The 25202-nt window shown below is 41.9% G+C and overlaps 1 protein-coding gene across 1 annotated transcript in view; it reads left to right on the top strand.

The window, feature by feature from the left end:
• Positions 1-8086: 8086 nt before the first annotated feature.
• LOC311498352 (chloride channel protein 2-like) overlaps positions 8087-25202 on the top strand; it is a gene marked incomplete at its 5' end in the record, with an annotated part of 105120 nt that continues 88004 nt past the window's right edge. The window contains one exon of the mRNA XM_084558894.1: positions 8087-8237. Within this exon, the coding sequence (XP_084415020.1) occupies positions 8087-8237 (151 nt within the window). The remainder of the gene's footprint in view (positions 8238-25202) is intronic.

Raw genomic sequence — 25202 nt, 5'->3', positions numbered from 1 at the left:
TTTTCCACTGCACCACTCTGAATTTCTGAGTGATCAGAATCAGCGGTCTTTCTTTGCACACACACTGGGGGACACACATGCACACACTCTGCTAGAGAGCTCATTAGCTGAAGTGAGTAGTGCCATGCTGGGCTTGAACGGTGAGGGTTCCTGGTCATTTGGGGTTGACTGCTTGGACTGCAGCCATGTGTGTCTGTGTGTGTGTGTGTGTGTGTGTGTGTGTGTGTGTGTGAGAGAGTGTGTGTCTCCAGTTCTCTTGTCCCATTCATGTTTATTTAAGGCTCCTCTTCCCTCATTTGCAGACTCACACTATGCAGGATCTGACTTGTCTTGACTCAAATGCAATACCCCACTCATCTTTCTCACTTCTGTACACATTGACTTTGTACAAATCTCTTCCAGACTTTGTACAGCTGGACTCCTTAAGTAGTGTCTTCACTTCACAGTACAACTTTGTGTCTGTGTGCATTTGATCTGTATGGTAATTTATTGCAATAAGAATAGCATTGAAATTAATAGAAAAGTGTCATATTTTTCACGTATTTCTCTTCCCCTTTTGTCAAGCAATCTAAACTCTGCTAATATTGCATATTTTCTGCATTATTTTCCATTTTAGTTGTAGGTAAAACTATATTTGGACTAACCAGGTGTAGCCAGACTCAGTTCTAAACAGAATATAAGTCAGGTAACACGCTATTTGATTTCATTATGGGCACGATTCAACAGATGCAGAGAAAAAATACCTCTGTGTGCAATAGATAGTCCTATGACCAATCTGGGCAACTAAATATATGACATTAAGCGATTTAGGCATTCTCAATAAGTGCCTTGATTGCTGTTAACTGCTCATTCTTTAAAGTTATTTCACTGTCTGTACCTTTTTCAATAGATGAGATAGTGGACTCTAAACATATCGCGTCAAATAGAGACAAATTCAGCTCCATAATGCTCAGATGATATAACTATGTTGCTGTTGCTCTTCTCTCCATCCCTACATAAAACCCACCCAAATGATTTGATTGGCCCGGCGGATATTTGCTGGACTCCCAACGGAGGGGTTCCAGTGCAGATTTTCTTTCTGGCTTCCAGGCTATATTTGGACACGCAGTAACAAATAAAATCAGAATTCATTTGTTTCAAAAGTGAAAAAGTGACCACACTTTACTTTTGGCATCTAACTTGTCCACGTATTCACGTATTGTATGGACTGTTTGGAAACCGCAACTATGATTGAGGAACTGGCCAGGTCAGTATATTCTTCAATGTTCACAATGTTAACTAACTATATAACAGGGTCTCCCAAATGCTGAATGTTGTTGGGACAGATGTCTTGACGTTTGTTTGTTCTACTGGGAAAGTAGACGCCAACAAGGGAAACTAAGGGCGGCGTTATTATCTCTAAGTACTAGTCCCGAAGACAAGCAGTCTGACCGCATCAGACAACAAATGTGTTTATCAGTGCTCTGAGCAGTCACAAAGATATCCAACCATCCAGTGTACATAGCAGAAAAAGGGAAATTCAGCAAGACTAATGTTTTCTCGCCCACTACCTTTTGCTTAAAAGGACAACATTACAACTGCTGAGTAGCTACATCGCCTTCACTCTCAGTATTGTGCTCATCCAACATTATGCAAAGAAATGGGGTTTAGTTCATGCCAGCTTGTCTGTGACCCTAGCACTCTGTGAACTTTAATATCAGATGACTAAGTGACGACTAATGACACCAGATCCTGGCGTTGTTTGTGATTGTTGGAATGTCAGAGATTGCAAAGTACATCAGTCACAACAGGACAGAACTAGAAACCCATTCCCTAATGTAGAGGCTGCTGTCAATGCAGAAAAATCACTCTCTCTTATATTCGATCAAATATTAAAACTTAATTCCGTTCAACTGCACATATTTCTGCGCTACCAAGCTATGGAACGTACAGCCATCTGTGTGTGTGTCGATCTGCTGGGCTGATTAAACTCCAGCTCGGCTGGTTCACTCATTAACCTCTCAGAGTGGCTGAAACGGAGGAAGGTGTTGCACAGGCTGAGCTCCTTGATTGGCTCCTTGAGTCAAGCTTTTCTCTGTCGTCTTCCCTGACATGTCTCCATTCTCTAAAGATTTCTTTCAGTGTCAATAAAGGAATCTCCCTCTCCTTATCCCTCGTCCTTGTCTTTTTTATTTTTTGTATCTCGTATCATTGAACCGTGCTCAGAATTGTTGTCTCAAAACTTTTTTCAGAGAGTGGTTGCATCACAGACTGCACTGATGTTAAAATACCTGAAGGATTTTATGATCCCCTGTGTGTTTCAAGCAAGGTTTGCCCAAGTCACCATCAAAAGACAGGTCTAATTCATTTAAAAAGATAAATAGATAGATAAATAGTGTTTTCCACTTCTCCAACCTTCCTTCTTGTGCTCCCTGTTAAACTACTTACTAAAATACAGCTGAGAAAGAGGTGGGGACTTACAGTATCTCCCACCTTTCTCACCTGTTATCTCACCTGTTTTAAGTGTCATTAACCAAGGTGACCCGACCCTTGAAGCGCATTTATGGTTTTTGTCTTGACAAGCCTTGTCACTTATTAATTCCAGGTTTGTCAGTTAGCCTTTGAACTGGGTTTAATCTACACCTATCAGGCATAACATTATGACCACCTTCCTAATATTGGTAGGTCTCCCTTGTGTTTCCAAAACAGTTGTGAGTCACCAGAGAATTGACATGGGCCTTCTGAGGGTGTCCTGTCCAACAGAATATTTGTTAGTGGGGGCCTCTGTGGATCATCCCACAGATACTTGATCAGTTTGGGATCTAGGGAATTTGAAGGCCAGGTCAACACCTTGTTCTGTTTTTCATGTTGTTTTAGTTGTTCCTAAACCGTTTTTGTGTGTGTGCCTGTGTCAGGCTGCATCCTGCTGAGGATGGCCACTGCCATCAAGGAGTGTGATTGCTATGGGGTGGGGGTGCCTGGTCTGGTCTAGGTGGGTGGTACATGTCTAAGCAACATCCACATGGATGCCAGGTCCAAAAGCTTCAGAGCAAAAGAACTGTGAATTGTCACAAGATGGTTGATGTTATTTACTTCTCCTGTCAGTGGTTTTAATGTTATGGCTGATCGGTGTATGTTAAATGTTAATTATAGAATTCTTGGTTGGAAGGGTTTTTCTGTTGCAAATGACAGTTTGAGAGGATCTTGCTTTGTGGTGTGCCCAGGCTCTTCCCAATCGCTGATACCCTTAATACTGATTCTGGTATTATTTGTCACCCGCTCCCTCTCCCTTGCCCTTGCGGCCAGGACAATGAGTCCAGGACAACCCATTCATCTGGGATCAATTAACCCAGGCAGGCAGGCTGAGCCAAGCGCCCATTTCTGACTATGCTCAACATAATGATAGGCTTTCAACCAGTAATGTCTTTGTTCTGGATGGGTCTGTTTGTTTTCTTCCTCTGGTCAGATGCAAGTTTCAAGGGGGTGCATCTGAAGGTCTATTTCTGCCCTCCTGTTTTCGGGTCTTTCGAGTTTCCGTTGCGTTTGAAGTCTCCTTACTTAATTAAAACTTAGGGTTGCCGATCATGAATGTGGCCAAGAATGCCATGCAGAATGGCATCTTGGGTTGAACAGCGGTTGGCATTTGATGTCAGAAACCCCAAATCGCTCCCCAAATGTTTCCCTTCTTGATTTTTCCTCTCTTTCCCACTGTTTGTGTTTATTCCTTTACTACTCCCATATTGGACTTTTACAAACCCAGTGAGGTATTTTGAGGCTTGTCAGTCTATTAATCCCCTCTAACATGTAGGGTTTAATAAGAAGTGGTTTGGAATTGGAACCAGCTCCACATTTTAAGCACACAGATTCCTGAAAAAGCTTTGAATTCTGTTATTCTGTTCCTTTGAAATAAATTGTAGTCTCCTTGTAGTGTCTCTACATTACCAGCTATCACTGCATCGACACACGTACAGTTTTGTCTATATATTGTTGAGACACTGACACAATTTTTCTAGTTTTATACATTTGCAAAAGTTAATATTTATGTAATGAATGTGTGCAGCCCCAGGGCAATGGAACTCAAAGCACACTGAAATGTGAAATGCTCTGCAATGGCCAGGTCAGTCACCTGATCTCAACCAGATGGAGCATGTATATCACTAGCTGAATACAAAACTAAAGGCAGAAAGACCCATGAACAAAACCACAGCTGCAGGAAAGACCTGCCAAAGCATCACAAATCCATTCTTTGGTGATCTTAATGAGTTCCAGACTTCAGACAGTCATTAGTATACTTGTATTAAAAATGAACGTTTAATCCGAGACTAGGTCATTTTTCCGGTTTCTTTCGAGCAACGGTTGCAGTCTCTAAATATTTCTTAGGATATTTTCACTTTGATGAGAAGCAGCATATGGTCGTCTGTTTAACTCAAGCAATCAAGCCATGTATAATTTAACGTACATCCAGCTTGTGTATAGCATGAGAAAGAATGTTTATTTTTCATTTTATATAATTTAATTTAGGGGCGACACAGAGGCGTGGTGGTTAGCACTGATGCTTCGCAGCAAGAAGGTTCCTGGGACCTTTCTGTGTGTAGTTTGCATGTTCTCCCTTTGCATGAGTGGGTTCTCTCCGGGTACTCCGGCTTCCTACCACCGTCCAAAGACATGCTCATTACGTTAACTGGTCGTTCTAAATTAGCCGTAGGTGTGAATGTGAGTGTGAATGGTTGTCTGTCTCTCTGTGTTAGCCCTGCGATGGACTGGAGACCTGTCCAGGGTGTACCCTGCCTCTCGCCCGATGACAGCTGAGATAAGCTCCAGCCCCCCCCGTGACCCTTCATATGACAAGCGGTTACAGAAGAATATGAATTTAATTTATACAGTATTTTGTCTATTCTTCTAACCAGTTAAGGGAACTCATAGGAAACATAATTCAGTAATATTTGGAAATTAGGAGCACAGTAATATCCAGACCTATAGCAGTAGCTTTCCATAATAGGCTCTAACTCCCTGACTGATGCTAGGAAATTATTTTTGTCAGAAAAAGCAGTCTCTTTCCTGGCTCAATTAAACTACCCATTTCCCTTGATAAGCCGAACGGGCAGTTTCACATTCTGTGTATGTACTGTGGTGTTGGTTCGTCAGACCCATACTCCGCTTGGATCAGTCAGAACAGGTGATCTCTTACTAGGCTAAGGCATAATCACAAGCAGTCAGTCATGAACTAACATAAAAATCATTGCTGGCCAGTTGGTTTGGTCTGATCTGGAGAAAGTGCATAAATACCCAGCAAAATAACAAACGGAGTTATGCAAATATGTATATGCTCTATTTGTTTGTTTCCAGTTTTGACTTCCCAGATTTTCTCAGAATCTCTGTCTACCAAACTGTATTTGACTGATTGGAGACATTCTTCTAAAGTAACAGAGAAAAGAGCTTGAGTATAGTTCCCAGTATTTGCCAGGTGTTAAAAACAATCCATGCAAGCAGTTTGTTTTAATCTAAAGCACTTAAGTAAAAACATTTCTACAGTTATATTGTTTTCTGTCTTGTGCAACTGTGAATTTGAGTTTGAAATAACATTGAGAAACAGTGTTTACTGTAGGTCAGTCATATCTGACTCCTGATCCATTTTATTAAGTCACTATTGGTGCTGATATTAGTTCCTACGTCGTGACAGACTGCTGGAATTTCTCGCTGAGACAATTGGCACGGCTTAACAAATGCCAAGCGTGCTTGATATGGACAGGACTTGCACAAGATGCAGTTGCAGCGCTGGGAGACAATGACAGAAGACCTTTTCACAACACGGCTGCAGCACGAGCCTGCCAAGCATGTATTCTCACATTGAGAGGTTAGTCCATCTCCTGGGCTCATCCTTTCTGGGAATATAACGGTCTTTATTCAGGTGAATGTCCTTCCCCTGTTTTGATTAACGGTTTGGCTGTGATCATTGAACCTGATACCCCAGCGGTGAACCACACAAACTCTGTATAAGAATGTACAGGTTTGTGTGTGTAGCTAAAAATAGTCTTTGTGTGTGTGTGTGTGTGTGTGGGTGTGTGTGTGTGTTTGTTATCTAAACATTTGCTTCCACCAGGCCATTGGGAAAAGTTCTTAGAAATGTAAACCTGCTTCCAGTGTCTGTTTTACCCTGACATGCGTGGAAATTTAGTGAATCAGGACGTTTTGATTATTTCAACAGAAGTAGCCGTGTGCTTATGGCTTTGCTGTGTAAACACAACCATATCAGCCATAAAGTGATAGGGAAGCGCCGTTTATGGGACATGGAAAGAGTGTGCACGTTTTCCAAGGTCATGGCAGTATATTCAGATTCACTGATGGTAAGGTAATGTTTTTGCTCGTGGTGAATATTATTATTTAGCAGGCACACCAATCAGCCACAACATTAAACATTAAAACCACTGACAGGAGAAGTTAATAACATTGTCCATCTTGTAAACAATTCAATGTTCTGCCGGGAAACTTTTGGACCTGGCATTTGTGTGGATGTTACTTAAACATGTGCCACCCGCCTAGACCAGACCAGGCACCCCCACCCCAAAACAATGACCCAGCAGGATGCAGCCTGACACAGACACACAGGAACAACTCAGAAAACATGAAGAACAGCACAAGGTGTTGACCTGGCCTCCAAATCCACTAGATCCCCCCCAAACTGATCAAGTATCTGTGGGATGCACTGGAACAAGCCTGATCCACAGCGACCCCTCCCCTCAACCCATAGGACCAAAAGCCCCCCCCCCCCCCGCTGTAAACTACCAACGTACCAACAACAATAATACAAGTAACAATTCCCCCCTCTATCAACAACAAGAAACTCGAGACATACAATTTCAACATTAAGAACACACTGCAGTTAACGCAGATGCAGCAGAAAATGTACCTGAGATTGTATTTTGTCTCGTTTTACATTTCAAGCTGTTAAGCACTAAATATAGTCTGACATACTGTCTGGGCTCTCTCTCATACACAGATGGGCACTTCTGAACTTTTAGATATTCTAGCATTTAGATTTAGTAATGCGGCTAATATATGCTCCACTTGCCCTTCACTGTGGACTTCAGATGTGCACCACAGAGCTTGGACTTTAAAGAGTAATACTTGTAACGTAAGAAGTTAACCCATGCCGTGTGCAAGATGTACAGGCACTTTTTTTTCCCAGTCTGTAACGCTAAAGCTGCTGAATTCATCCTTGATGGCCTTGGGTGACCTCTAAAGGCGGATTTGAAAACCTTGCAGTGTTTTGTTGGGTGGCAAAGAGGAAATCATTAGTGCTCAGGTTCCTGCCCACCACCCAAGAGCGTGATGGCAGGGGGAGCTGGTGTCTGGGCGGTGTACAAATCTTGGCGCTTCCTGTCTCTTGTGCTGCTGACTTGACGTCTTTTGTTTTTGGCAGAGAGTCGCACAAATTCATTAACCCATGAAGACGGGAAAGCAATAAAGCAAACTAACAGAGATAATCATATGTACATGTACACTTAGAAAATGCGACCAATTCAAACATTAGAATTTAATACTTTAATGATTCCAGATTTTAGGAAATCATAATAACCTTGTTTTTGCAAGGTTAATAGCTAGGGACACTAGAGAAGGGCATGAAGAACTAGTGCTGGTATCGCTACCGATTTCCTAAACTGATTCTCTTCGAATTCCCAAGGTCCCGATTAGATCAGAGGATGCAGGAAATGGCATTTCTTTGAAAAATCAGTCAGACTATTTTACGAATCAACGTTAGATTGTTCAAATATGATCGATTTCAATCAAATTTTTTAAAATCCAGCCCTATGAAGAATCCACTTGATATACTCGAAATAAAATGAGGCAAGGAGATAGTAAGATGTTGGTGTGGTGTACCGTATGTCAGACATTTGGATACATTTTTCATACAAGGGTTAAGGCCAAAAATTGATGAGAGTTCAGTCTTGAATCTTGAACAGCGCAATTAGAAAAATCAGAAAATCGTTTCAGAAAGGTTTCTCTGTTCATATCGGTTCAATAGCTTTACTTGCAAAAAAATGTTGCTTCCTCAACATGGTTAGGGCTTGGTGAGTTAAGCTTAACACGCTTTCTTGTCCGTTTCCAGATGTATGGGCGCTACACCCAGGAGCTCGGGGTGTACGCCAAAGAGGAAGCCGCTCGGCTGAGGGAGAGCGGGCAGAGGCGATCGGTGACAGAGCGAAGCCGGGCCCTAGACCTGCTGGAGTATGACAAGGGACGCTGTGCCAAGTGTCGCAGTAAGTGTTACAGCTTGGGATTGGACAAGCAACAATGGTTATGACACAAGTTTCTGCAAATGTACAGTTAAATCTGTTCTGGATGTGGTTATATTGCACAACAATGGTTGAAAATATTCCTCTGATTTGGTTTAAAAGAAAAAGTCCAAATATGTAATATCAAGTTACCTCATTACAAGAACTGGCTTACATATAGGTGAAAGGGGAAGATGGGAAGATTGCTTCATATTAAAAAATCAAATGAATCTGTTATATGAACTACGGTTACAACTGTATAATACCATGATGCACATAAGTTTCACATAAGTGTCTTCGCAGTAGAGATCACTATAAAGGCGTTGTTATAAGTGGCAATCAGCTGAACCTGCCCTCAAAATCAAAGAAAAATCATTTTGTCTTTATCATTGAATCAGGCTACAGATACTTACCCTTCAGGTTTTAATACAGTTGTATTTGATTCCATCCATTCCTTCAAATCTCTTCATATATTTAATAAAACAGACTTGTCTGTGACATTTCCAAGTGGTCAGTAATTAGGTCTGCCTTGGAAGTGAGTGTCCTGTGGTACTGAGCGTAATATTTGACTGTAGCCTGACCATCAGTCCACTGATTGTTTAAGACCAGTTCTGGTAAACACTTGTAGTGGACCGATTAACCTTTGTCAGGTCCGATGACACTGTGGTGTTACTATGAACTGAGTCCAGTCTGCTTATACTGGCTCTTAGAGGCAGATTGAGCATCACCGCATTAGCAGTCTTGTGATGACACATTTCAGCAGAGTCAAAAGAAATAGAGTGAACCCAGTAAAAAAGACATAGTAACAGTATGTGCTCCTTAAAGCAGCCTGAGCCATCGTCACCATTGCTGACTGAAGGGGGAACGTCATTTGAACACTACCTTAGTGTCGGAAATGCAATAATGAAGGCGCTTTGATGGATCGAAAGTCCACTCCCACTGCTTCTTAGCTTGAGGGGCATTGATGCTGAATAGCAGGGTAGGACAGAAAGGAGAACAAATGCTGCAGCGGCAGACAGTCATCAGAACAACAATCCTTTGCTGTGAATCTGTGGACAGCATGTGAATGTATGCAGGATTCCAGTGCACGAGTGGATTCATGTGAGCATCCCCCCACACCTCACTCTGTCCTGTTGCTGGTGATAATATCCACTGAGGCTGAGAGATTAGAGATTAGATAAGATTGTGTATAGGACACATAACAGAATAAAGCCCTGTTCAGATCTTGCATTAACGTCCTTCCTGTGGAATCCTCTGCGAACCGAAGTGACCATCTCTAGGTGGTGTGTTCACACCTAGCATTAACATGCCAGCCTGCTCTCCAGATCCAATCTCAGTCTCGCTCTGTATGCAAATAAACCCTGACATCATCTGGGGCGCAATAGAATATTTTAAGAGCTGATGTCTCTAATGGATCTCTACCGCTGCTCCAGAACTGCGAACAGAGCTGTTTTTTGTGTGTGCTTCATGCCTTGGGCACACGTTATTATTCATTGGTCCCTTACCCTGGTGTTAGATAGAGCTGCACAACACTTAGATTGTGACTCCACCCCGGGAAGTTTCAATACGCGCCATAATCTCTGGTAATAAAGGTAAATGAGGAAATACGAGACTCCTTATACATCAGCATGAGCACATCAATTAACCGCATGCTGATGTGTTATTTAATGATAAAAGCACACTTGTGTACTCATATTACATACTTTCTTGTTAATTCTTGATTAGATTTATTTATCGAAGAGCACCCAAATCAAACTCAAAAGGAATTGAGCACGCCATTCATCTTGAATCTGAACACTAGATTTATTTATTATTTATTAATAATAATTTTTTTTCTGAATGAATGGAGAAAACTCCCCTGTTGCAGGAGCGACCCCGCTGAGTTGGAGGTTTTTAACGTGACTCAGGACGCATTGTGCGTTCACACTACCAAAGGAATGCAGACAAATCCAGACCACCTCCAAATGCGGTCACAGATCGGATCTCTCAAATGCGATCTCAGTGCGTCCTGGGGATGTTCACATATGTCTTTTACGCGATTGTATCGCCCAGATCGGATCTTAATGCAAAGTCTGAACAGGCCCTAAGACTGCTTGTAAACACGAGCAGAGAATGTCTTTGAGCTTTATTTAGATCGAAGGCAAATTACTTCACATCCCGCAGTCCTTCTCTTACCTCTTTAAAGCATATACACACACAAACAAATTCAAATCCTCAGTAGGACAGCATCTTTCAAATTCTGGTCAAATTGCATTTGTTCCAAAGTCATTTTGGAATTCGGATGAACTTCTTTTAGACTGACTGACTCTCTAAACGCTACGTAAACGATCTGTAAGGTTGATCAGATTTCCTGCAGTCAAACAAGTTTGAGTTTGTTTTATTACTACTATAGTACTTTTGATTATTAATACCCATACCTTGCTTTTTCTGTTATATTAGAATCATAGTAGAATTGCTCAAAGTAATGATGCCTTTTCTCTTTTTTCTCTCTTGTCTACATTTTATTTAATCGATGGGTAAAACCAACTGGAGACTCTGTGCTTATGTTCAGTGTGAGCAGCCACGGCCAGTCAGTTGATCCATACAGCATGGGGGAAAAAGTTGCAGAAAGGCCGATTAAAAAGTGCTGTGTGTGTTAATAGAACTTACAAGACTGATAAAAAACACAGTATCTGCACACCAGTGACCTGATGGCACTTGCTACTGGATATCTACATCATTACGCTGACTTTGTCTCTCTAACTCCTTATCTTTTTTAGTTTCTCTCGGCCTCTTTGTCATATCTCTCCACTGTATAATTACAGTTTATTGAGTGACCTCTTTACTTCCTGGTCTTCATATTGTATGTATCTCTGGCAGTGTGCCCCGAGGGATTTAGACAGGAAGAGATTTACAAAAGTGGCTTCTCCACCCAACATCGCATGGTTTTAATTCGCCAAGAACTAATGTCCAGCAAGATCCTACAGCTTTCTGGAGCCAACGTACACTAGACTGTCTGAAGCACAACAACCATGAATTAACTGTCAATGTGCTCCACCTGCAAAAATAGACAACGCTGGGCTTTTGAAATGTCCTGGGCAGCTTTGTCCTGAGATTTACTAGCCATAAACAGTGAGAAAATTACTGTGTTTGCAGTTGCGTCAAGTGCTTCAAACTCCAGGCCAAAAGTTCCTGAACCCTCACATAGGGTGGAGTGAGCGTGCATAGTTGTCTCCTTGAAAGGTCATTTAGACCCTGATCCCTGTAGTGAAAATACAGGCAGGGGGAACTGACTTCCTCACAAGGCTCCCATTCCTGGGAAGCTCCAGTGGTAGAAATGCATCTTGTTTTTAAAGAAAAAGCAGCAAGTGGTCAGTATGGTTGTTTTTCATGAAAAATGGCAGATAAATAATCATGCATGTATAAATTTTGAGCCCACCCCTCAAAGAATCTGAATAAAAATAGTTAAAAGTCCACAGGCTGAAAGTAATAGTAAAAGTATTGAGTGGTGCTGCCTGTTGCAGTAGCAGCACACATGACACTGACGTTTTACCTGCTGAAAAGGATATGATAACATAAAGTTAAGTTGCACTTCTAGTCATAGGCCTTGTAGTGTGAGGACCAGACAACAGAGGGCTCTTGTGTTACTGAGTGGCAGTGATGGAATAAGACTGTTAAAACATCAGCACTGTTACAAATCTCCTTCTAGTCCTTCTTTGTCTTCTTCAATGTTATAATTAGCATATTAAATGAACAGATTTAATCATGACTCATGCCTGCCATGCTCCAGCTAATGGGGAAGTAGTGTTGCACCTCTTCAGCGGACGAGCAGTTGCAGAGCCTGCAAGCCAGCCCAAGTTCCCCCACCCACAAAAGATTTGTAGTGGAAAGTTGGACTGGAGTCACTCTATTGGGAACTGATTATTCTCCAGCAAGGATCTGCTGAGCCAGTCGAATCACTTCATGTGCCGATCGACAGAGTAACAGTCACTTGAGCGCCGTGGCATTGAATAAGACTATCCAATTGCGTGGAGACGTGTGTGTGTTTTTTTTTTTGTATTACTTTATGGTTTGAAACACACCACAAATGGAGCGGTACCAGTCTCATCCTCTGGTAAGCGGCCAGCGTCTGTAATGCTGTGCTGTGACTCAGAAGCTCTTGAACAGGGGACAAATCTATAACTATTGAGTTTGCAGCGTTGTCACGTTTGTCCTCCAGTTCATTTGTACATTTTATAAACCTTGATCTCCCCCCTCTCCCCTAGTTTATGAGAATATGTGAATAATGAAAGAACCTACTGACTGTATGACTTTACTGATTAAGAGCAGCTCAGCATGTCAGTCACTTTTCTTCCCCCACTGCCAGTTGCCTGTTCTGTGTAAATGGAGTCCCCTCTGCTGTTGACAAGGCATCACTGCACCCGGCACAAATCACGCCACTCTTGTGGCGAAAGCAGCAGGTGTGTGTGTCTGTGTGCGTATGTGTGTGTGTGTCCTCTGCTCTCATCTCAGTGATGAGCTTAGCTTTTGTTCCGCTCCAAGCTGATGAGTCAGCTATCCATCACGCTCTTTTGCCTCCTCTCTATATGGATCAGGACACCGAAATGCCAGCGATACAACTGATTAGTCGCCCAGCAGGTGTCTTCAAGCATGAGAGATTTTGTCTGGATAGCACGGTGCCCGCACACACTTTTATCTCTGTGGGAGAAAAACAGCAAACATAAACACGCACAGAGTGGGATAACGGCACAAAAACAAGAAGTGACTGGCTCAGAATATATGGAAATATAAAACTGACAGGACCACACACAGTATTCCCCCTCCTTTCCCCTCCCTCTAAGGGCACAGTCTCTTTTTATTATTGCTCACTCACACTTATTTACATTTGATACACATTCACACACACACATACGCACACACCTCAGAGAAACAAACAGACATCGTATTTACTTGCTGCTGTTTAATGATGCTGAATGTTGCAGCCAGCAGCAGAATGCATTCTCTGGCCCCGCGGGAGCTGTCATCATTTCAGCTGTGTGTCGACAGCGCGCGCGTTTATGATATGGCAGTACGACTCCCCCAACAGCCAGGCAGTCCCAGCAGCTCGAGGCATTGTTCCCGGCGAAATGTAATGACAGTGGAGCAGCTTGAACAACAGGTAGTCCCTTTGTAATTATGGCCGGCAGTGTGGCAGCTAGAGTGCGAGTGAGTCGCAAGACGCTCCCGGCAGTGCAGCAGACTGTAGCCTGCTCCGTAGCTGTTGATATGAATGCAGCTCTAATGCTTCTCAACTTTAACAAAAGAATGAGAAATGTGGTTTGTGTTTAGTTGTTAAAGTGCTCCATTTAGTTTTAATGATTGAATCACACAATATGTACGCCTTTTTGCAAATAATAAAATAAAAAACAAACAAAAGATTTAAAAAATCCATATTGTGACATTCCTGTCACTGAAACAGTAAGATTATGTCAAGGTATGTACTGCCCTTGTTACCCTTTAGATGTGAATAATTTCATATAAAATGTTTGGTTACAACAGAACACCAACAAAATGGTCAGATATTCACTGCTAGTCCTGGAAATAGCCGTATTTACTCATGCAGTTGCCCTGTAAATTAAATGTATACATTTGTATATACATACATTAGCAACACTTAACCACTGCTGGAAATTACTATTTTGAAATCACTTAGATTATATTTAAATTAGATTTAAAATTCACTGACTTTTTACTATAGGTAGAATGTGGTTTCCGTTTCTTATTGTGTTGTAATATGTATATATCATTTTAAAAAGATGTACAATGGATGCATCTAATGGCCTTTACTCAATCACTTTACCACTCCACAAAAACACAAATGTACAAACTCAAATGTAGCTCAAATCTAAATTTGTAAACTGACCTGGTCTTAACTGAGGTTGGTCGTCGTTACTTTAATTTTATGTACTTTCTGTGTTTCTTTTTTGACAAATTCCACATTATTCTCATATGAAATTACTCTTGATGCATGTTTCGATGCATCCACGAGGCTTTCAGGTACCCTATGTAAAAGGACGTCAGAGGAAAAGCATTGGAGAATGGTGTTTTTCCCACAGTTTAAATTAGTCTATTTAATGTTCTACTTATGTCTTTAGTATGGCATTTGAAGATAAGACAGGTTTAGGGTTAGGGATTCGGAATGTAAAACCGTTGTGTTAAATCGTGTCGTATAATAAGTGCTTTCTCTTTCCACAAAATGCTGCAGAATTGCTCAGAACCTGAACCTGCGGGAGCCCTCTGTGACACCAGTGAATTTTAGAATTTATTCATTTGATTTTTAGCTTTTAACTGGTGACTTTTAAGGCTTGACTGCCTCTGCCCTGCAATCTCTACTCCTTATCTATCATTCCCTTACGAGACAGAGCCCGGTCTTGCATCATCGACTGCGGCACCCTTGCCCTTTCCGAACGCTGTAGAAAAGCTGAGTGCAACTTTTTTTTTTAAAGAAGCTGTACGATTGCTCAGGATCACGCCATCCGAGTAGCTTGTTCTTGTACTTATAGAAAAATAGACATTTATGACCGACTCATTACGCTGTAAAGGGACTTACTTTCTAAAAGCAGTCGATACAATGAAGGTGAAAGACTTGCTGTGCAGCTTTTGGACAGATATACGCTGGTGACCTCTTGACATAATGCTCCACAGACCATGACAGAGATTACTTATCTGAGATCGAGAAGTTTAGTTAGAGGAGTTAGAAACGAGGTTATCAATTCAGGGTATCTGCAAATGCAGAGTATCAATCTGATACCAATGTTCTCTGTTCCAATGTCGCCACACAGGAATAACTTCGAGGTAAGGTGACATAAGGCTGAGGTTATCTTGAATTGCCATCTTATTGTGAATGACTGATAGCGCTTGCACTTAAAGTTCTAACAATCCACAGCAATATTGTCAAAACAAAGCTGTGTTTGATGTGGACTGGTCACATCACCATTCACTTAATAAGTCCATACTTAGGTGTGAAAGGAATGGTTTTACCCAGTGAGACATAAACTGATGAACCACAACATTATTACCAACCTTGACTAAAATATTGTTGGTCCTTTGGAAATGTTTTGGCAGCACACAACCTGCAAAGACCTCTGAAGGTGCCCCGTGGTATCTGGCACCAAGACGTCGACAAGAAATCCAAAATCCAAATCCACACAGTCCTTGAAGATCTGGTGTTGCCAATAATCCAAGTTGATCCAGCACATCTCCAAAGACCTTATGGCCTGACCACTGTTAAACAAACACCAGTGCTGAAGGGTTACCAGATGCAGCGTTATTCATCGAGTTATTCACTTCATCTGTGCTCATAACTTCTCATGGGTGTACTATCTCCCCACCAAAATGTTTCCATTCGTCAAAAAGCGTTGTGATTTGGAATCATTGAAAAAGTAACAGTACATTTGTGGGACTACAATGAAAGTAATAATAACATCACTTCCATGGTTATCTATGGCAGCAATCCCAGGAATGCAAGTACTACTAGGAAGTGATGCAGTGGATGCTGACTTGTTTGTTGTGTGTTGCTGTTTATGCAGGACTCCCTGCAGTGATTTGCCCTGTTGGAGAGCAGTTAGTTTGTTTTGCCGTCAACATTTCCGCTCCTTTCACCCAAGTAGAACAAAGTGGTTTGAACAGATTGGCAGAGCGAGTGACCATTTGAAATCGCCGTTTGAAGACCTCTGGGCTCCTGCTAAAAATATCTAATTTCAACAAAGACTGCCAGTGCTTGATGTCAAATATGTCCACTCTTCAGTAGGCTAAAATCTTGGACCACTGGGACCTAGGGTCAGGTCAGCGGTGGAAGAAGTACCAATGTGACACAGTTAACAAACCCCATTACATACGGTGGAATCAAAAAACACGTATTTAAAACCATCTTCAAGTTAAAGAAGTATCAGTTAAATGTATTTAAATAAAAAACAAATCGCGCTCCTTGAGTGATACCTTACTATGCTGATGTATTTGTGTAAGCATCATTTTGTTACCATAGCATGTCTAGTGAAACTAGTTTTAATTACTTTATATACAGCTATAGATAGTTTTAGTCTAGTGTTTCCCAGTGCAATCTTGAGATGAGTTGTGGGTAGGAAGTATATTTAGGTTTTGGAGTTTTTCCTGATTTTTCTTTAAAAAAAAAAAAATAGGACATATTGAGTGTGGCGTCAGCATCACTGGAAAATGTAACATAAGAAATAAGTGGCATTAATTGGAAGTGCTCAAGATCAGGCAAACTTCCATACGCCACAATATTTTGGTCAGGTTTGGAGTCGCTCTGTTTGGAACTGTTTATTCCCCAGCAGAGATCTGCCGGGTTAGGCAAGTCAGAAGAGTAACACATCATCTGAATAATACGGAGCTGAATTTGTTTACAACAGAATGGCTCTGATTGGTTTTAGGGATACCCAATAGCATGTAGAGTTTTATTTCTCTGTTTCAGTTTAAACACCCCCATAAATGGTGTGTTAGACTCATATTCTAATAGGAATTGAATCTAGCTATGCCAGGCTACTGAAGACAGCACATTTGTAAAATCTATTCAGTAAAATCTATTATTCTACTCACTAATGTTGTCTTCTGATTTCCAGTTCTGGTCTCATTAGTGTCAGTGAAAGTTTGATCATTATCTTAGCTTCGATTTTTTTCTTGTATTTAGATGAAAGTACCACTGTCTGTCAGGGCTTAAATCAATTTCCATAACTGCTCATAAATACAGAGAAACTAAAAGATTCTGGCCTCGTTAGGAAAGCTGGCAGCTAAGATCAGCAAAGCAGAGAATGAATGTTCATGCTCAGAGTGCCTCCATTTGGAGACCATAAAGTGGAAAACAAGTGCCACAAGAGTGAACATACGGTGTTTTCACTGACTATTGGCTGTTCAACCAGCCGGGCCGCTCCTTGGGGAGAGCCTGTCTGCGCATCTGTTGGCCAGCAGGGTGCAGCATTGAGCTTCACAGTGGTGCCTTTGGGTGAAAGGTGGAGGAGTGGTGGCAGAAATGAGAAGGGACCTTGGAGAAGCTGCTGATCCCCTCTTCCTTCTGTTTCTGTGTGCATGTTTCTGTGTTGCGCAAACACAAACCTGAACACAAACTGGACATCAGCGAGCATCCTCTCAGTCTCCCTCTCTCTTCACCACCTGCTCACACACTAGTAAAGTATATTTAAAGATGTTTTCCATTCCATCATCCATTTGTCATTTTTATTTTTCTGCAATTTCGCATTCACTTCAAATGTTGGGACGAGGTTAATCCTAACGTGATTCCTGCATCTTGTAATTTAATTCTATTCGATAGTCGCAGGTGGGACAATTGGATTTGCTGTGCGTCTTATTTAGCTTTAAAGGTTGATCGCATAAAGATACTGCGTCTAATGTGAAACTGACCGCTTTAAATTGAATCCCCGCAACAGACAGGGTTAAAAGGTAAGGATTACACAAGCGGCGTGATTACATTACCGCGCTTGTGTGTGTGTGTGTGTGCGTCGTGCGTGTGTGCAGCGTAACAAATTCTGTTAAAAGAGCTCAGCCATGAAAACGGACATAAAATATTCAGCCGACAAGAGGAACACACACACAGCAGTGCAGGGAGCAGTAGGCTGCAGGCAATGCACCAACTCAAATCTCAGTCAAGTTTATTTATCTAGATGTGACTTAGTCATTTGATGGGACTTGGCAAAACAAATCTAAACCATTCCTTCTTTTGACCCTACTTTTCATTCTTTCGCTCTGATTTTGCTATTGTTCTCTCAGTTTTTTTTAAAAAAATTCATCAAAAAAGAAAGAAAGTTATTTTCTTGTAGAAACAGAGAGATGAAGTAAAGCATTCAGGTAATTAAATGTCTATTTTTATCTCCATCTCATTCCTGTCTGTCTCTGTTGCTGTGGAAAGGGGTGGGGGAGGGGGTGGGGGAGGGGGTGTCACCTCTTGGATGTGTCTATAGTCTTCAGGCTGCTGTCATCTACTCTCATTGGTGATGTCACAGACTCCCAACATCCCAGAGGACACACACACACACACACACACACACACACACACACACACACACACAGCTGTGTCCATGCGGCGATGAAATCTACACAGCTGTCTTTTTCTTTTCCTCCCTCCGTCTCTGTCCCTCTCTCTCTTCTGTCCCTCGGTCCACCTGCACCGCTATGTCATTTAATTGGTTCCAAGGCACACACACACACGTTTCGCTTCAACAGGTGTGATGTCAGCGGGAGCCCAGCGTGGCGCCGCGTGTTGCTATGGCGACCGGCAGGCGCCTAGCGACCAACAGTTGCTCACGTTTTTCTTCCCTTTCATTTTTTTGTTTCTTACCTTTGCTTTCCGCCCCATCTTCTTATTTTTCTTTTTACCTTTCTTCTCTTTCCCAACTCCTCGTTTTCTTTCCTCGTGGATATTGGTAAGGAAAGTACAGCCCCCGTGTCCGGCGGGTGAATGGACACATTTGTTACGTGACACACACGTGTGCAACAAAAGCATGCACACTTTGATACTCATTAACCAATGACACCTGCCATGTTGCCACTTCAGTAACCTGTGTGGGGGTGCTGGTTCATTTAGCCTCGCTTGCACCTGGGTGTGCGTGTTCTTGAGTACGTCTTCGTGCCTGTGCTTGTGTGCACCTGCACGCAGAAATGTATTTTCCTAGTCTGCTAATGCTTTCTGGCATGTTGTCACGGCAGTTTAGGAAGGATTAGCCAACACGCATTTGGAATGTAAATTTGGAATTACCTTTATCGGACAGTAACGACAGCGCCGCCGAATACGTGACACTAATATATTCCAAACACGTAAGTCAGCTAAATTAATAAACAAACCAATCAGGCAGTCTTGGTGCTGTTAAAGTACAGACGGCCTCAGTGTCAGGTGTAGTGTGTCAGGTGAAAGATTCACTGCTGCCTCTTCATCAGTAGTAATACTAGTCACATCCACAATGAAGACCTGGAGTTTCACGATGAGAAGGGATTATATGATTAATGTTGTGGGAGACTTAGTGAAGTCTTTTATTGTAGTTTGGCTGCTGATTGGCCCACATGTCAAAACAGAGTCAGCAGATGGAGCAGCAACAGCTCCAACAGCTTGGGCGATGCTACTTTTAAAATACTTATTGTGACTTCAGAATCATCACAGTTTAAAGCTTTCTTCAGTATCAAAGGTATCCTGTAATAGTCGCATGTATGTCCATATTTACATTGCAAATAGTAACTGGTAATGGGTGAATTTGAGGCCAAAGATACTGAGCATAATTATCCCTTGAACTAGAAGAAAGACAAAAAATAATGACAAGAAGGACAAAAAAGTGGGTAGATGTCCCCAGTTTTGAGGGTGAATTCAAATATGTCCATTATCTATAACCGCTTAAATTACATGGTCATGGGCTAGAGCCTATTCCAGGTGTCATTGGGTAAGACGTGGGGTACACCTAGGCTATCATAACGCTAACACAGGAAGACAAACAACCATTCACACTCACACCTACAGCCAATTCAGAATCACCTATAAACAGAATTCAGCTTCCCCACAGACTGAACCCAGAACCTTCTTGCTGGGAGGCAACAGTACCAACCACTGCACCACCCATCCCAAACTGTGTGGCTGTATAAATCCTCTAACTGTTTCTGCTCTATACAGTTGCCAGACTTCTGTAAAAGGCTGCACATCATGCTGCGTATCTGTCAGCTTGTTGTCACAGTGTGACAGAACATGCGTTTCCCAATGGAGACCCTAAACGGCCCATACAGCACCTAACATACAATTATGCCCCCCATTAAAATGTCCTCACAAAAGTCTCATGTCACTTCCATATTTTCAACGTGTATCCACTTCAGACACTTCAGACTTTCCAAATTATAGCTTTGATCATTGTTGTACCTGACAATGTGTGATTTTCTATGGTGTTAGACACACTTCACGTTAGCACGGACCACATTTAACAAATCAGCCGCTTGCGCACTGAATGGCCAGCCTTATCCCAACTGGTGATTAGAGAGCACATGCTGTTCCACCGTTTACATGCACTCGGCTACATACTGTACACAGGCTTTTTAAAAGTATATGTGAGTCACGTGTGTCCTGCTCGTGTGTGTTGGGCACCACGCTGACGCGCTCGGGGGTGTTCAGACGTCATTCACGTCCAGCTAGCTGCCAAGTCCAGTAAGTAACACGACTGATACACACAGTGAGACTGTTACATGTGTGCTAAACATGTGCTAGACGTGTGTGTGATACGTGGAGAGAGAAAGGGTAAGGCAACTTTCACTGTAATATATCAAGTAACCAAGGAAACTTGGGCCAGTGATCAATATTTGATTCAGTGCCACTCAGGAAGATTGTGTCTGTGTGTGTGTGTGTTTGTGTGGCGATCTTGGATTGCTGCTGCCCGTTGCTTTTACTATAGAGGTTGTGGCGTAGGTCCAGAGAACCCCCGCTAGCCACGGTGTTGGCTAGCATTGATTGTGTCCTCTCAGGGGCAGCAGTCTGAGCCAAGATGGCACCCATAACGACGCTCGCTGGGAGCAGTGAGATGGTGACATCATATTTAATATTCAGACACTTGTCCCAAGGTGCAAGGTGTCTAAATCAGGGCTCCTGTGGCAATTCCTGCCAAACAAGGACCTTCAATTCCATCTGTGGGATAAGAGCTGGTGCGTTGTCTGGTATGGTGCTGTGTGTAGGGATGTTTTCTCATTAAGACAGGTGCAAGACAGGCCCGTGTTGACTGTGTTTCAGAAGGATAAATTAAGATTATTTCTGTCAATTTGATCTCATACGGGCCGGACCAGTAACATAATAGTGTAATAACCTTTAAATAATGACCACTCCACTTTGCAAATTCATGCGGGCCAGATTAGACCTTCTGAAGGGCCGGATTTGGCCCGCGGATTTGGCCCGTTTGACACGTGTGTTACAGGAATTCATTGGAACCAACTCATGTTTTTCAATTGATTTAATGTAACTATGCTGTGGGAGTTATTAGTTTGTAGTTAGTATTATTGGACTTCACAGCATGACAAAGAAATTATGATGTATTTACATCCATGTGTAGCAGAATCTCAAAGAAATCTTTCTGACATCTTGTCAAACCTTGAATCCAGGAACCGTGACCAGACAAAGGGTGCTTTCACACCTATATTTCTTTCAGATTCAGGGAGTAAATAATTGACTTAATTAATTAATTGACTGGGATGCACCAATACCAAAAATTTGATTGTTGCTCAAAATCACTGAATTCCCAATGCCATATTCCATACAATGAATGGAACGACGTTATTTACACATGCACGTTATAATTTGACTTTGCCACGTTAGCCTATACGGGATAATATTTGTGAAGATTGTTTGTAACAGATGCAGCTGTTGCAATTCTCAGTGACGCCTGTGTTAGTGGTGCTTCAGAGTGTTGTTTCTTCCACCAGATGCAGCTGACCGTCTTGCTGCATCTGCATGTGTCACTTCCAATCAACACATCCCTGTTACTGTCCAGTATTTCTTGCGCGTACAGCTTCTATAGGACCTTGTTTCAGTTGTGTACAAGAGAAAAGTCACATCCCTTGTTATTTTGGTCCTGAATTGTCACTTCTTGTACAATCCATGCAAACAGATATAGTCAAGGTATTTAGCGTTGGATAAAAGGAACACGTTTGACAGGCTGTTGTGGGGTTTTTTTGTTTTTTTTTTCTGGAGAGGATCAGGCATGGATTGACAGTTGACAGCAGCGCTGATAGGCATCACTCTGTACGCTGCCTGCAAACAGTTCTTAGTACATTATTCATTTTCCATGACGAAGGTTTTCCATGACCACTCCTTTGGACATCTATTTTCTCTCAACAGCCACGGTGCACCATGGTTTCCAACAGTGATACTGCCACTGCGGTACTCGCTGCTTTGCCAGAGTCATCAAGTTTCTAAATCCGCAGGGAGCTGTTTTAAAGAATAATGCTGTACCCGGTTTGAGTTCCTCTCCGTCTACTGATTGAATGCAAGATCGTTTGGTTGAAGAACAAGCGAGCGCAGGGGGAGTCGGGGTCATTCCTCCAACAATATAATGAACTGATGAAGAAATAATGATTCTAAAAGTTTCATTTCATTCCTTTAAGACTGATTCTGATTTGTAAGGGTTGATTTCCCTACATAACAATATACAGATCAGTCGGTTGCTTACCTATTTTCATATCAGTAGGTACAGTAAAAGCAAATTTATTTCTTAATTAACTGCAGTTAGATGAGAATTCATCCACAGAGATACTACACTTGTCAAGTGCAAATGTATAAATCTATTAGCTCTGTGCGTGTTTTGGACTGATTTCACTGCAGCTGTTACCAGCAGGCCAAAGTTTTATTAATGGCATCATTAATTTTTATGTGTTCGGACTGTGATGTCAACACGTGGTTTGTGGAGACGACAGAGCTCACAGTAAAATTAATGGTTGTTAAGCCCTGAAGGCCACAAAGAAGTCGGCGTCCTAGTTTCTTGGCGACTTTACAGCTTTTTTATTTTTATTTTTTTGTGTTTTCATCTTGATCCTTTCTCTTGCACACCTTCATCCTTACTTTTTTCCATTGTAATTCTGCTTTTCTCTTCTATCCACAGCCCTTCATTTCCTTCCCCCTTATCTCAACATTTTCTTTGACCCCCCCCTCCACTTCTTTTTCCTTTTCCCCTTCATTCCCTCTCCACTTTCTAACCCTTCCCTCGCTTACTCTCCTTCTCCATTCCTGCTTACCACTCAGATCTCTTCACGTCCCTCTTGGATGGCAATCCATCACCTCCTCCTCCCTCTCTTCTCTGCTGGGTATAATTTGAAGTGTGTGTGTGTTTCCATCTCTCTCCGTCCATCTGAGACCCATGTTCTGAGTTATTACTCTCTAATCATGAGCGAGCCCAGAGCCAATCCGCAGCACACACATATTTTTCCATACTTGATGTTTTGCATCCAGACTCGGATGAGAGTGGAAAAGTTTTTTGAGAGATGGGATTCCTGCAGGAGATACATATGGCATTCTGAAAACTGGTTACCTCTGTGACTTTTCTCTTTTATTGTGTTTGTGTTGAAGATCTATCTGTTTGGCCTTTTATTTAAGAAAAATGAATATCATCCATTTAGGTTTCTTGCCTGAAATGATGGATGTGAGGGTGACCACTGATGTTCAGTGCGCTGATCAATACCACACCGCGTGCTATTGAAAGAATTCAAAATGAAATGACTCACTTTTCAATTTGATTAGATGTCATAGTGGCACACTTTACTGTTTTTCACTAGGCATTTCAACCTGCTAAATTCTGGGAGTATGGGATTGCATCCATAATGCCACAACTGTTTTGAAAGCTTGAAATCCAATAAAAAAAAAAAAAAAAAAAATGTTTTGCAAGTCTGAAACAAGTTTTGAAAAGCTGAAAATAAATTCAAATCTCTGCAAATATTCATTTATATTAGAGCTTTTCTTCTTCACAGCACATTTTCAGAATTTGTCACATTTCTCCTGGGAAAATGGGAGAGCTGTGATTGGACAATCATGATCCTCATCTACTAATATAATATTTGTACTGTATATGATGCATATTACTTTGGTTCGGTTAATTAACTTTAAATGACAAGTGACACAAAGTAATCGAATCGATGTTCTGTTATTCCGTCAGCACTTTGCACTTGCAAACAGTTTTGTGATTGGACATAATTTTGTGGTAAAATTGGATTTAAGGAAATCAGGAAATAATGGGAACCAAAAATGGAGCATCAGCAGAGAGTGTGGGCACTGACATCTGTACCTGTCATATGTTCAGTTTGCTCAAGCATCTATATGCTGAGAGGGCGATCTGCTGCTGCTGCTGCTGCTGGACACCTCTGAAGGAGAGGACGTGCTCCGGAGACATAGAACAACCTATCCTGCTCCAGTTAAACTGTTTGATTATTTAATTATAAGCTTATAAAGAGTAGCCGTATCTGTCACTGGGTAATGTGTGTTGGCACTGCAAATGAACTGAACCGCGATTGCAGGCGGGCTCAGACCACCCTCTCTAACAGGTCTCGGCTCAGTAGATTTGTCTCTGAAACAGAGTGCGATGCTGTGTTCACACCAGACCAAACGACCAGTCCTGGAGGGAGAGGGAATCACTTTTTACTCTCTTTTCCTAATAAACTCCATGGATTTTATTTGTTCTTCCCTCTCTTTTCTTCCTTATTTGTCACCATTTTTCTTCCATCACCCCTCTTTGTTTCCTCCTCTCGGGGTTACTCCTGTGTTGCTCTTCCTCAGCTTCTTTTTCATTTGTGGTGCTGCTGAGTTTGCGCAGGGCCCACATAAATCACACACTAATAATGTTATGTAGAAAAATGGATAAAGAGGTTTTTTTTTACACTGGTGGAAATTTGTTTAAAATGAAGGAGGGATTGTGGGGAAAGGACAATGCACACACACACACACACACACACAGTGGACCACTGCTTGTGTTTAACTGTGTTATATGATCTGTTTGTCCTCTAGGGTCAGGGTACCCATATGTTCTGGAAGCCCCAGCCCAGGACTTTATCTCTGGTAATCAAAGAAATAAAAAAAACCTGCCCCTTCGACTACCAACTACCTCCTTAATCCTCACTGTACTACGGCAAATACAGCTGCATTACTACTCCATCATTAATCTTTAATAAGTGGTCATTAAGCATTGCGCCAGCCTTGTCAAATGCTTGAAAAGAGCCTCCCTCCCTCGCTTTGCATTGCATTAATGCCGCTGACAATTAAAAACCCCCACTGTCTTTACAGATTCTGCATAGGCCATAATGATCAGTGTGTTTTAACAGCGGGAAAAAAAAATAAGAAGCTTGAAGTTTGATGGTCCTGCAGTTTGCAAAATACAAGCCAGGAACACACACTCACCTCGTGGCGTCATATTAATCAACAGCCAACATGAAAAATATCTCAGTGTGCGTATTATTCCTATTCCG

Source organism: Chelon labrosus, assembly GCF_963514085.1.
Source record: "Chelon labrosus genome assembly, chromosome: 13".
Classification (NCBI taxonomy): Eukaryota; Metazoa; Chordata; class Actinopteri; order Mugiliformes; family Mugilidae; genus Chelon; species Chelon labrosus.
This window is presented reverse-complemented; position numbering and strand designations above follow the sequence as displayed.